Source organism: Musa acuminata, chromosome BXJ3-6 (genome assembly GCF_036884655.1).
Source record: "Musa acuminata AAA Group cultivar baxijiao chromosome BXJ3-6, Cavendish_Baxijiao_AAA, whole genome shotgun sequence".
NCBI classification, from domain to species: domain Eukaryota; kingdom Viridiplantae; phylum Streptophyta; class Magnoliopsida; order Zingiberales; family Musaceae; genus Musa; species Musa acuminata.
In genome coordinates, this window is record NC_088354.1 from 28,608,791 (window position 1) to 28,623,423 (window position 14,633).

Here is a 14,633-nt window from a genome sequence, read left to right on the forward strand (position 1 = left end):
GTTTCGGATCGAACAGGCAGGAATTGGATCTGAACGGTTCAGTTATGGTTCCTGATTTTTGATGACCGAAAACGATGAACCGATCCTACACAGTTCGATTTTGAATTAGAGATCACTCGCTCGTAATTCAAATCTAAAAACGTATTCTTCTTATGCGAGCAAACGAGAAGATCACACCGAATCGATTAGTCACAGGATATATATATATATCCAGTTCCTATCTCATAGGTCAAGGGTGAATCTCCTATGGGTGTCTATGTACGAAACACCACAACGTCCATATATCTCAAGAATCTGCAACAGTTCCTATCCTCTAGGGTCTTTTTAACCTATGGAACAGCCAGCTACTCTTTTGGATCTTACGCCATACCAAACGATCAAAGGAGCATCAATCAACCTGCAACTGGCCGAGAATCAATGTCTTCCCAGCTCAAGCATGTCGAGATCCTCCATAGCAACTTGGTGAAAAGAGGAATCTGCACTTGTGCCAGTCCATCAAAAGATCATGTTTTAGCTCATGCGTCTCTAAGCTCTTTATGTCATTGTACAGAGGAAGATATTGCTGCTGAATTGGCCATTCGTTTGATTGCATCCACCTGCATAATGCATTGCATGCTTCATGATCAATCAGATCTCATCCTATCATCAACACACTCTCCTTGTCTCTATAATCTACAGGCAGAAGAGTGTCAAGGAAGAACTTCCTTTTTACTCCCACCATAGATTTCCGTGTGGTGTTACATCGCAAACACTGTGTCATTGTTACTCCCTCCTTGCTTATATAAGTAGCACCATATCGGCTCACCATTACCATTCAAGCATTTCATCGAACACCCTTAACCTACCGCGTGATGGCGTCCGGTTCGGTGACCTCCTCATGGACGACGAAGCAGAACAAGATGTTCGAGAAGGCCCTCGCGGTGTTCGACGAGGGCACGCCGGACCGCTGGCACAAGATCGCCCGTGCCGTCGGGGGGAAGACGTCCGACGAGGTGAGGCGCCACTACGAGCTGCTCGTGGAGGACCTTCGGCGCATTGAGAAGGGCCACTTCTCGTATGCCGACTGCCCCTCATCCGGCAATAGCAGTAATCTCTTTGACTCCACATATTGCATCTCCTGATAGCTTTGTTCTTCCTGTTCTAAAAAACTTGTGTTGCGGTCATCCAAATAATCAAGTCTTATGTATGTATGTATGTTGTTTTTTTACATCTTGTAAGCAACCTTGGAGTTTTCTGATCTCTCTCTCTCTCTCTCTCTCTCTCTCTCTCTCTTTATTTTGGCAGGTTGGAGGAGTAATGGAAGCATGAAGACGTGAATTGCTCTTCCTAAGATTTCCACTATGAAGAACAGATGCTGTCGAAGGACTTTCAGAAAGATTAGATATCACTGATATTTTAGTAGCCTCTTTCTGTACTCGTAGCCTCTTAAGCTGTAAACAAAAGCACTTGTATGCATGCAGTTTGCTGCCTTGGTGTACTTAATATAAGTCTGTAATATATTTCTAGAAAATTTAGGCATGAGAGAAGAGATTTTGTTTTTTATTTTTTTTTTGTTTTTTAAAGGAACGAAACACCTCCGATTTAGTTCCACATTGAAAGTAAAATATATATATATACTTAAAATTTGACAAATATACTATTATTAATTTGGTTCAAATATTAAATGTACTCTCAAATATTATGATACCCAAGTGACATGATCAACCTCGAACTTACAACTTAAAAAAGATGAACATGATCATGCATACAAATAACAAGAAAATCGAGATCACCATGAAAATAAAGTAAATACATTTTATTACTACACGCTATGCATCAATCTCTTGGACCTATAACCGATATCCCATTTTGTCCGATACTATGAACTCTTGGAGTAGAATATCATGCCAAATCACCAGATGAAATTGGCCGTCAAGAATATTAAATCAAAATTTATGATTAGATACTATCTGTCTAAGAAATCGTAGATTGTGCTTTTAAGTTTTGAAGTGTTTTCTCTATTCTCCTCTATTGTCATTCCCCTATAATTCCTTGATGCCTACCTTTGAAGAGATTTTTTTTGGATAAAAGTCTTGAATGGCCAATGCAAGATACGCATCAATTCAAGTCTTGATGCCTATGTTGCGGTGGTGGACAAGGGCGGGGGTCTATAACCTTTTTATGCACACCTCAACGAAAACCAAAACACCATTTGCAGTAGTACCGCATCGGGCATGATACATGTGGGACTGTGTTTTCAATCGCTTCTTGATGTTATTCATCACATACCGATGAATCATAATCCACACAAGTGATCACAAAGCTCAGTCGAGTTAAAAGTGTTCGACGAAGGTCTCCACTATGTTCTCCGCCATCGAGAGAGCGCGGAACACAAGAACAGGCAGGACAAGCCTCATCTCCCCGTGGAGTAGGAGAAGGCCGGGAATGCAAACAAAGCAGGAAGTCTCGGAGTCATACGAGGCCGCCATGGCACATTCATTTTAGTCATTCCCCATGACACATCTGTGAATCTTGATGGGCTTATCATATGTATCGATGCTAAATCCTCACACGCTTAACATACATGAAAAACCTCAAGGAATTGGCCTAATCCAACCACTTACAGACTTTGTCTTCTCTTCCTGTGTGAGAAGAACATTTAAAATCCCAAGCTTAAGCCTCCCCAAGTTATAAAGAAGACAAAGAACACGCTTCAATCATTTTACTGCACCCCTACAACTTTTAGCTGTGAATCGCTAAACAGGCAGGAAAATAGCAGGAGATGTTTGATCCCTTTAATGCAACCATGGTGGAAGTACAGACAAGAAAAAGGCACTGCATGCTGGCTCAATGGCACCAGTGCCAAGAAATGCTTCCCTGTAACAAAGTGTGTGTGAGAGAGAGAGAGAGAGAGAGAGAGAAGCAGCATGCAATGTCACAAAACTTGCTTTGCTTTTCTAATCCCCATCCCAATGCCAGTAAAAGAAGGGACTGTCCCTAAAAGCTGAGACTTCCATTTTGGGCTCTGTCTTTAATGGAACAGTGTGATGTGTCTATGATCCCAAGGATGGATTAGCTTAGTATTGGATACAGTGTTAGATTTGCTCTAATAATCTGCACCGGATGCCATGCATGCGTTTCATCATCATCATCATCATCATCATCATCTTCTTCTTCTTCTTCTTCTTCTTCTTCTTTTTCTTTTTGTCTTATCAGTTGTGAGATCATGAGACAGTACCATCCTTGGATCCCAAGAAAGAATTTAATGCATTGCTATGGGGTTTTACTTCATATGAGTGGTCAATGTCGAAAACATGGAAAGAACAATAAATGCAGGAATTAATGTCGTAGAAGAAACGAGATACCTCAAGGGAGGAACGGTACCCACGTTGTGAAGTTCTCTGACCACAAGTGCAGCCACCACAAAGAACTTGGAAGCTCTCTGACCTCAAACAATCTCTACCACTAAACTGAGAAGATGGGGGGTTTATTCTAACTTTTACTGGTAATCTAAACGATCAAACAACACAAATCACTGCAAATTTTCGTGTAAGAATCAGTGCCTAAGTTGAGACAAAAGGGAAAGCATGGCAAGGATACTTCTTCTTCTTCTTCTTCTTCATCTTCTTTCTTCTCCTCATCAATCTGTTATTACTGCTGTTCCTGGTGCTGTTGCACCTGCAGTTGATCCTGCTCTACGGGCGGCGGTGGCGGCTGCAGCTGCTGCTGCTTCGTGTTTGCGTGTTTGTTGTTATGCATCCAGACCTTCAAGACTTGTCTCCGCACACCGACCTCGGCACAGAACTGCTCCACCACCGCTTCCTCCTGCTTCTGGATCCGCCACCCGACCCTCTCAGCGAAAGCCAGCATCTTCTCCTTCTGCTCCGCCGTAAACTTGGTCCGGAACCGCTTCCTCAGTGCGATCGCCGGCGTGGGTGCCCCCGCGTTGATCCGCTCCTCGCTCGACGACTCCGTCGTGGTCCCTCCGCTCCCGCAGGTGTTGCCGCCGAACGCCATGACCGCCGAGGATAGCGGGACCGCCCGCGACGGCGGGCTCGAGGGGAAGCCGAAGGGGAACGGCTTCTGCTGGTTGTAGGGGTGGGACTGCGGGTGGGGAGGCGGGAGCAAGAGAGGAAGATGAGAGGCACCATGGTGGTGGTGGTGATAGGAGTTGTCGGCATTGACATCGGTGTCGCCGTCTTTGCGGTGGAAGCTCCGGTGGCAGCCGCAGGCCGCACATTTCAGCGCCTCGGGCGTGGATGGGCCGCCCTCGGGCATGAACTCGCCGCAGCCGTCGAGGACGTGGCCGCCGATGGCGGCGGCGTGGTTCCGCAGGCACTCCTTGTACTTTACAGAAGCATCAACTGTGGTGACCGCCGTCTTAACTTCGGCGGACTGTATGGAGTTGGGCAAACTTGCACCAGCTCCAGCTGGAGACAAGACAGAGATGGGAGCTGGATCTGGATTTCTTGTGTTAGAATGGGAAGAACTATTCTCCTCGGTTGCTGTTGGTATGGTGGAGCTCCCAAAAGAAGCACCATTTCTTTCACCACCAGTAGCAGCAGTGTCACAGCAACCTCCTCCTCCTCTTGAGGGTATAAGAGAGGAAGAGAGGGGAAGGATGGGTTTAGAGAAAGCAGATCCTCTGATGGGAGGAGGATTGTAAACCAAGGGAGAGGAGGAGGGGGAAGAGGGAGGAGGTAACCCTAAGTCACCATCCAGGTTTCTGAACTCCATGAGTCGAACCTCAATATATAGCTATAGCTGAGACTTAAACCTTTCACCTTCTGCACTGCACCACTCCTCAGGAGGTGGAGGGAAAGGAAGGAACTCAGTGGGGGAAGGTAATCATCAGCTGGAAAAATCTTTGAGGGAAGAAGGGCCCCTTCTCCATGACACACACACCTCTTTATTGCAGCAAAGATGAGAGGGACTGAACAAGAGAGTGCAGTACTAAAGCTATAGGATGAGGGAGAAATGATGGTGAGGCTTGGAAGGGAGTAGGAAGGCTGTGGGATTTGGTGCCCTACCTGCCATCAGAGGGGTGGGGAGGATGAAACCAAGGGTGGAATGAAGGGAGAAGGAGTGCTATAAAAGCTTACTGCAGCTGCTCAAATGAGCGATGGGGATTGTGGGGAGATCTGTGTGAGGGATTCAAGCTGAGGAAGAACCGACAGGGTCATGCTTCACCACTCCCACCCCCTGCACATTGGTCCCATCCACAATTATTATCTCTCTCTTCTTTCTTATCTCTTATCTTCTCTCTCTCTCTCTCTCTCTCTCTCTCCGCTGGTGACATTTATTTGTAGCTTTGTGTTTGTGTGTGCATGTGTGGCCTATGAGCCTTTAACTTTATCCTCTAGATGTAAGAAAAAAGGATTTTAGCTTATCTTCTGCAACATACCTTCTTGTGTGATGCTGCATGCACCCTAATGAGGTCCATCATCCTCCTATATCTCCTTGTTGATCACTGTGGATCAAAGCTGCTAATGGGACCCCTCCATGAATTCCCACCACAGCAGTCTTGTTGGTGTGTCAGATTCCAAGGACCAGAAAGGATGCACCCACTCTTTCGAGTCAACCCTTGTGTTCTTCTTCATCTTTTCCGCCACCTTGTTGTCTAAGCAAAGCCCTCCACTCCAATCTTTTATTTTACTCCTTGCTTGGGTTTCTTCTCACCTGCATACGGTCATCCTCCTATGCTGTCATCAGCCTGCAGTGTAGGTGGTGGTGGTGGTGGACTGGGTGTCCTTTGTGAAAGTAACTGCTGCTGCACACCAATTGATTTGTCGAAATGATGCAGCGTTCATGGTCAGTACTGAGTTAAGTGCATGCTACTGTTCACTTGTGCACACTGATCATGTCAACAGTCTGGATTTCATGCCTGCCATATGTTGTTGTATCAGATGTCATGTCCCTGAGTACACACCCCAGATGCTAATTAGGGTTTTGCAGCCTCCCGAGAAATGAAATGTAGAGCGTAGGATCTCTGTCAAAATAATTTGGGGATTTGCTGTATATATATTTAAAAAAAGCAAGAAAGCTTAGTTGGATATGTTGTAGAACACTTTTCGGGCAACTTTGTGTCACTATCTACTGTTAGGCAAAGAACTTCTTTACCTTGATCACTAATCTACGATTACAGTGTCAACTATCTTCTTCTTCTCCTGTTTGGGTTGCATGTTGACTGCTTTGCTGAGTCCAAAAGGAAAGAATGTGTTTCAGATAAGAATAAGATACAAAAGATATTACATTTAAAATTAAATTACTTTCGGCGATTTTGCAAATCAATTTGTACTATCATTGAAAAATTCTATGGAGTCATTATTTTCTTCTCTTATTCGATACAAGTGGATAGATAAAGGTAAAAATGCACCAAATTGAGATTAAGAAAAAGTCCTTCCATCATTTTTCAAGGGTTGAAATCGAAACCGGGCAACAACAACAAAAAAAATCCAAATTACTTGTATTTGAAGAATATACAAGAGAAAAAGAAAACATTAGTATAAGATTAGATCATGTTGGAAAATAAGAGAAGAGAGAGATTCGTGGTACAAGGGAGATGATGGGATGTGAATGTTGTTGAAGAGGGGGATGTCCTTTGTGCTAGCTGGAAACCATGTCCCTGTGTGCATGGAATCCAATGTTGCCCCGAATGACCAAATCTTCAAAAGCCAAAAAGAAGGATGTGATAGCGTATCCATCCATTCCCACACCACCCCCCGCCCGCCCACACTCGGTGGGACACATCAGCCAACCCATTCCCAACTCTCCAATGCATTTGCATTCACCACCACTGTTTCCTCCTCAGCCCTCGTGAATATAAAATTGTACATGTTATATATGTTCATCTCTCTCTCTCTCTCTCTCTCTCTCTAAGCACAAAGTTACCACAGAATGAGGCCAATACCTGGTGCCTCTTGTTGGCTGAGATTCAAGCATGTCTGCTGAGGGGGGATCAGTATGTGCATGACATTTACAAGGTCATATCAAATATATTATTATTGTGGCACAAAACAACGGGTGCATCGCTTCATCTCATCCATCCATGCCCAACAATTTGCTGGCCTTGGCTCACTGAAACCACCATCACATCAAATTAATTGGAACAAAGAAGTTAATGCCCTGCTGATGAGAGAGAGATTATGGGCAAAAGTCGGATGTCCCATCACTGTAAGCTACATGAAAATGAGAAGATTTAGAGCAGATGATTGCATCAACTCCCAACTTTTAACTGCTGTTCATGATCTATTGCTACTGATGGAGCAAGATAAGTATTTAAGTTCCCAGACATGATTCATACAAAAAAAAAAAAAAAAATCTTAAATTTTCTGTCTATTACATAATTTTGGTTTTTTTACTCTTCCAATATTGTACAGAGAGAGAGAAAGAGAGTAAGAAAAATAAGTCATCAGTAAAAAGAAATAAAGTCAACAAGGGTGGACCTCATTTGGGAGATGACTAATTTCATGTGTGAGATGGCAATGGGAAGCTTCCGCAACTCAAATCTTCCATTCTTCCTCTACGGTGCAGAGGCCTCGCAACAAAATTTGGCTCCACATGGTGAGTATTTCATCCATGCTGATCCTTCCTGCTCCAGAAACCACGAACCTGAAAATGAGGCAGCCAACAACCAAGTTCTATGCCACACACCATTAGGCAATTCTGTCATGACCACTGAGCAGGTAGATATCAAAAGGTGTGATTGATCACATAAATGGAAGTGAAACAAACTGGGACACCTCCTCTCCTCTGTCCATAATAATCTAGAACAGACCTTTCAACTTGATCACTCACAGTGATGAGATATTTTCATCTGTTGGACCACCTGATCACTCAATCTAGCCTCTTGATATGAAATCAACTCAATATGAAGCTAGTTATCACAATTCACAAGCATGTCAGATCTGAAGCCTCGGAGAAGATAACTTCAAAGTCTGCACAGGCACAAAGTCAGATTGTTGCGGCACTACAACCTTTACAAAAATGAGTAGAAAAGTCTTTCTAGAACTGCCATTACAACTGTTAACCACTAAAAATTGAGTGGTTTTCAATTTCCATCCAAAGAGGAGAAATCTAATTCATTTCAAACTAGTTGACAACCTACAAACCTATTATTACCTGTGTACCTTGGATCTCCTTTTTCTGTTTCAGCATGATTGCACTTCTAGTGCATGTACAAGCTCACCATGTCCAGCTTAAAGTTATTTGAGCACTAATGGGCATATCTTATCCATGTTAGAGTAGAAAGTAACATTCACTTAACTACAACACTACTGACCAAGAATTAATAACTTTCAACAAGTAGTAGGTGCTTGTTTCAGGAAGGAATCTTAACATTTATGAAGTGATACATCAATTTCTCCCTTAAATGTCATCAAATTGAAAATAATCACATGTACCATCTGTAAATATGCACTTCGATAGTTACATTAATACCACAAGATAAATGCAAATTAGTATCATGCGTTTAGATGTACAATAAACATAATTCGGACTTGTCATGCAAAATGAAAAGGACCATTTGGGCTGTTGAAAAGGACCATTTGTGATGATCTATATCAGAGTCAAACCAAACTGTCCACAGGAACACAACAACAATTGTTCATATTCTGGTCAAAATTGAGCAAACCACATATGTCATTGTTCTGCACACCAGTCATCTTTTTAACTATAATTTTAAATTATCATAAATTTAACAAAGACGATCATGTATCAGATAACCAAAATAGGTAACAGATAGCTTAGGTATGGAATATTGAGTGTATTCTAACTTCTACTTTGTGCAATGTAGGAACAAGCTCTTTAAATCATTAAATTATCTTATTATTAGGATACGTGAGCTTTTGAGTAATGTTTTGTTGAGTTTACTTAGTTCGATAAAAATCGAATAGGGATTTACTTAATATTTATTTATTATTAAGAGTTCCTGATGGATTCTGGGTGGAACTCTATAAATAGGGATGTAATTGTTTCTTTTCGACAAAATATTATTCAGTTTTTTGACAAAACCTAGGAGGTGATCCCCTTGAAGTGATCAAGGAGGTCCCCTCGAAGTGATCATCCCCTTTTTCCTCTTCTTCTACGATAAAACCCTAGGGGTCCACAGCCACATCCTTCTCGAGCGAGGCTTCCCCCCTACTCATTGCGCCACAACCGCCCTCCAACCGCCACCCTATCCCACTCGAGCGAGAAAGGGCCACTGCCGTTGTTCCCGGCCAACGGACCACCCCCTCACAGCGCCTAGCCTCGGTGACCCTTTGCTGCTCCTCGCCCTCGGCGACACTGCTCCTAGCTGCACCGCCATTGCTGCCTCTTAACCCCGACAACAACCTTCCCTTCTCGTAGCGGCATAAATAGAGCATTGTTCCCCATCGCGCCACCACCGCTTCCCCTTCTTCCGGCCAACGACCACCGTCGCCACTGCTCTCCAACCAACGACCACCGCCGCTGTTGCTTCCTGGCCAGCACACCCCCGCTTCTCCACCGGCATCCACAACATCCACCGGTTGCCACCGCGGTAGGAAAAGAAGAAAAGAGGTGAAGCAGGGAAACCGTAGCCGCCGCAGTCACCGCAGTCGTCAATCCCTCTGTTGTCATAGCTGCCGGTTGCCACCACCACCACTGCTGCTTCCCGGCCAGCGACCACCGTTGCTTCCCAACCGCGACTCTCGCTGCCTCCCCTTGGGTCACAACCATAGCCACTAGATCCACCATCCTCTGCATCTTCTGCCACTCGACCATCCCCCCTCGTTCCACCGCAGCCACCTAGCCCTCAACAGCCGCAAGCAACCTCTCAGCCCTCAGCAACATGCCTCCCAATCGAGAGCAGCGTGAGGGCAGCCACACCCCATCCTGCTCGAGCGAGAAAGGGCCGCTGCCGCTGTTCCCGGCCAACGAACCACTCCCCACGCTAACGCCGCCTCCTCAAAGCGACCGCAGTGCTCTCACCCCAATGCTACCCTTGGCCAAACTTCATAGCAGCCGCACCGAATAATGCAGTATTGTTGCCCTTGACCCAACACCAAAAACATGAATTAGAGATTATAGATATGCAGTTATACACAATGACTACCGACAACTCAATGAAAGCCCAATTATAAGTCTTGGAAACCAGAATTGAGAACAAACTACAAGAAACCCTTAACGATTTTAAAAAGCGTCTATTAAAGAGCTTCGGCAAGTTTCAACAAAATAAAAGTTCAAGTTTTATATTGAACTGATCTGGAGACACAGGAAAAAGGAACCAAGAATAGGACACAAGCTACCCACGCATGAATGTGAAAATTCCAAGATAGGAAGATGGAGATCTAACTAGTTGGATCTCTAAGGCAGAAAAATTCTTCCGTTTTCATAGAACTCCAAAAGAATCCAAAGTGGAAATAGCTTCAATCGAACAAGATGGAGATACAATCCAATGGTATGATTAATACGAAACCTATCACGAGATTCCCTCGTGGGAGCAACTCAAGAGAGGACTTATTATTCGCTTTGGACCATCTGAATACAAGAATGTTGATGGGCAGCTCGTCGAAATTCATCAAACTTCCACAGTGTTAGAATATCAGAGCAGATTTGAACGATTGTCAAATCAAGCCAGAGATTGATCCGAACGACAATTGGTGGGTACATTTATCGAAGGACTTAATTCAGAGATCCGGTATGAAGTTAAAGCTCATCAACCCCGCACTACGAGAGCCGCAATATCATTTGCACGTTTACACGAGGAAAAAATTAGCAGGGAAAATCATCGAAACAGAAGTGACAATAAACGGATAATCAGTAAGCCACTCGCCCCCATCTATTCCTAGCCGAAACCCTAACACTCGAAGGCTAACCTGAGAAGAACTCAAGGAAAGATCAGCGAAGGGTTTGTGCTTACACTGTGATGAAAAGTAGAGTACGGAGCACCGATGTAAACAAAGGGCAACATCCGATGATTGAACCAATTGGGGAGGAACTGGAAGCTAACAATGTAGACTCCGATCAATGAAGATATAGATTTTGATGAAGATGTTGGACCTATCATACATACAGTGCATGCATTAGTCGGTTACTCTAACCCGCAAACTATGAAAGTTGGAGAAACTTTGGAACATTAGCATGTTATAGTTTTGATTGATACTGATAACACTAACAATTTTATGAATAGTAAGGTTGCTGACTGATTGGCCTAACACATTGAAAGCTGTAACAAATTCAAAGTAAAGGTCGTCGATGAACAAAATTTAACTTGTGATAGCAAATGTTCGAAAATAAAGTTGATTATATAGGGCCAAGAGTTGCTTGTGGATTTCTTTTTGCTACCCTTGGAAAACTTCGAAGTGGTGCTTGAAATTGAATGGCTATCAACTTTGGGTGATGTTTCATGGAATTTTTCTAAACTAATCATGAAGTTTTTTATTAATAGAAAGCTGATGATCCCAAAGGGAAGATGTGGAAGTAAGGTCACAATTGCCATTAGTCATCGGATGGAGATGGTTTTTCAAAAACTACAATGACTACTACACCGAAAAACCGACATATTGCTTACACTATCAAGAAGTGAAGACCATACTTACTTGATCAACAGGTTGTGATGCATCGTAGATACCTTGTGACTGAAGTGCTGAAAGAGAAATTCCCCGAGTTTAATGCTGCTCATGAGTTTGCTTAATTCGATAAGAGTTGGAGAAGGGTTTATTTAATATTTATTTATTATTAAGAATCCAAGTCTTGAACTCTAGGTGGAACTCTATAAATAGGGATGTAACTGTTTCTTTTCGGCAATCAATGAAATATTATTCAATCTTTTGACAAACTCTAGGATATCGATCCCCTCAAAGTGATCATGAAGGTCGATCCCCTCGAAGTGATCATCCCTTTTTCTCTCTTCTTCTATGATAAAACCCTAGGGGTCTTACTAATGTGGACAAAATAAATTTGTTGGAAGTAAAATATACCCTACAGCCACAACAAGCATCTCCATGTGTTGGAAAGAAATTCTTGATATTAAAACATAGAAGACAAGGAAAAAAAAAAAAAAAAATAACAGAACTGGCAGAGATTTTAATTAATTCACTTTATATCACTTGCACAAGACCCATCTCAGCATTTGTGTATTACAGTTATTAAACCAATAAGGAAATCCATAGTGTAAGCACGCTTAAAATTCAATGCTGACACTTAAGTAGCCTAAATACAGATCTACTACAATTTACATTCTAAGCTTATATCCACTATTTACTTGGCCAAAGTGCCTTGTTTGATGTATTATATCCACATACCAAAAATCATGAATAAAAAAGGTGTTAGGATGCCCGATATTTTATTGGATCAAAAAAATTTGTCAATTAATCTTAAAAGGACAAGAACATCAAACTTATCATACATAAAAAGGTGACAGGATGCTCAATATCAAATTACAACACATAAAACATGCCAATTAAACTAATAATTACAAGAAAAACAATATTGACATCTAAAACCAGCATTTGAAAAAGAGAATAGGATTTCCAAAACCTTTTTTATGAAACACAACTCCTTGATGAACTGAATTGAGATATAATTTCAAGTTTCGTAGCTGGTCAACTTGTAGATGGTCAATTAACACAACCAGCACCAATATTAACAGAGTTTCATAATAATGATGTTCTTTTCACAGAAATTATTTCAGTCCAAACAATTAGCAGATAATTTTCTAAATAAAAAGCATATAATCTGGATATAAACCCAAACTATCAGACCAACTGAACTGATTCAATCCTTTTCTCTTGTCTCAAGATCCAATAACCTATAGCTTCAGATATAGACCACTGAGAATATTGGTCTGAATCGTGTTTGAATCTAAGTCTATCCGAATCTGTATAAACAAACCTAATAAAATCTATATATCTATATATGCACAGCATTCACCTATCAGACTAGTAATAGCCACGTCAGTGAAAGTTCTATATTCTTTTTATTATCCACATAATCTAGAATGACACCCTTTTTGTTGATAGTGTAAATTACAACTAATTATCTGGATCTAACATTATACAAACCTGATAAAAGTAAATCTTTCACTAAGTTATAGATAGATGCACAGCCTTTATACTATTAGACTAGCAACATCACAATATCAGAAAAAGTAGTTCTGTATTTCTTTTTTCCATTGAGAAAATATAAAATGGACACATTTATGTTTTCTATAAATGCTGCAATGTATCATTCATGATTTATCTAAGATCACAAGGAAACCATCATGAGTACCATCAGCTATTACACTGCACATGGGTTACCGAAAATTATAGAAATCAGATATAGTTCAAGCAGATTTCTGTTGCAGATTGAGACTCAGGTTCAGATCTCGTGATCACCTTAAGAGAATCAAATTCTAGGTCAATCCGACAAGCCAATGTCAATATAGATATGCAATCTTAAGAGGTGAAGACTTGCTACTTAAGGATGACATATTCTTCCACAAGTATTCAATGCTCACTTGATAAAACAAATATCAATTGTTACATCACTCAAAAACCTCTTCGTCTAGTGCATGTTACATGTGTGAAATGCATAGTTTTCAAGCAGAAAAGACACGAGAAAGGGGTTGTAGTCCTAGAATGGTATGACTTCAAAAGAAAAGATTAGGTGCTGGTTTTCATCCAAAACAAGTGTTGCATGGACACAGAAGCAAGAGTTGTACAAGAACATGTATCCAATTGTCTCAGCAAGCCATAAATTATAGGATCTGTATATCTATTTTTAAAAAATATAAGAAATATATGATATACAGAAAGAAAAAGATATGCATAGAAACAATCCAAGATTATCTTATGAGGTATGGAAAGAGGGATATTTAAAGAACATTTGAAAATTGAGAAATGTGTATGCACAAGTATCTAACTTCCAAATCATGTAGTACTGAGATGCCATTACCATGCAGCACTAACTTGCAAATCATGTACAAACAAACAGATTTGTTACAGAATCAAGCATTTTGCACGTCATGCATCATTCTTATATTAATGAATATTCAGAAGACACATTTTATTCCTTCTAATATATTGCTAAACATGCTTACGTCTAACGAATTTTAAATAGTGTGCCGAAATGTGAGGTCATTTAGAAAGGTAGCATATGAAATAATAACAATCAAGAACAATTAGGGCGAAGGATTAGACGAGGAAAAATGTTTATGATAGTATGGATATGTCCATAGAAGATCTATAGATGTGCCAATTAGTCAAACTGAATAAACTGAAAATGGTAGTGCAAGGAAAGATAAAGTTCTGAGAAGACTTCAACGATAATAATAATAAAATCAATTGCTCTTTAGTTTGACAAGTAATATTGCCTTCAACAGAGTTCAATGAGTTGTAATATCATGATACACTTTGGCCATATAACTCGAAACAATCAGTAAATAATGAATAACAACATCAGATAATAAAGTCTTATGAAAAATAATACAATATCATAAAGAAAAACCAATGAGCACAATTGCACTTTGATTCTATTATGTAATAACGTAGCATTTCGTTTTGGGTGAAGAAGTCTAGCAATAATTAAAACATCTCATGATACACCAATTACATGGAGTCATCCACATGAATCGTTTTCCACCATTGAACTCATTGAATGATCACCACTACATGTTGCCATCAAGTGACAATGCAAATAAACAAGCATGA

At 41.2% G+C, this 14,633-nt stretch overlaps 1 protein-coding gene across 1 annotated transcript; it reads right to left on the reverse strand.

Annotated features, from left to right (window-relative positions):
- Positions 1 to 3,294: 3,294 nt before the first annotated feature.
- Positions 3,295 to 5,194, reverse strand: LOC135641812 (zinc-finger homeodomain protein 6-like). The gene has a single exon (XM_065157556.1). It carries the CDS (start codon positions 4,714 to 4,716, stop codon positions 3,631 to 3,633), a length of 1,086 nt encoding a protein of 361 aa, XP_065013628.1. The 5' UTR covers positions 4,717 to 5,194; the 3' UTR covers positions 3,295 to 3,630.
- Positions 5,195 to 14,633: the final 9,439 nt, after the last annotated feature.

Excerpts from the sequence above, each read along its gene's own strand:
- LOC135641812 (XM_065157556.1), bottom strand. The coding sequence starts at position 4,716 with ATGGAGTTCAGAAACCTGGATGGTGACTTAGGGTTACCTCCTCCCTCT.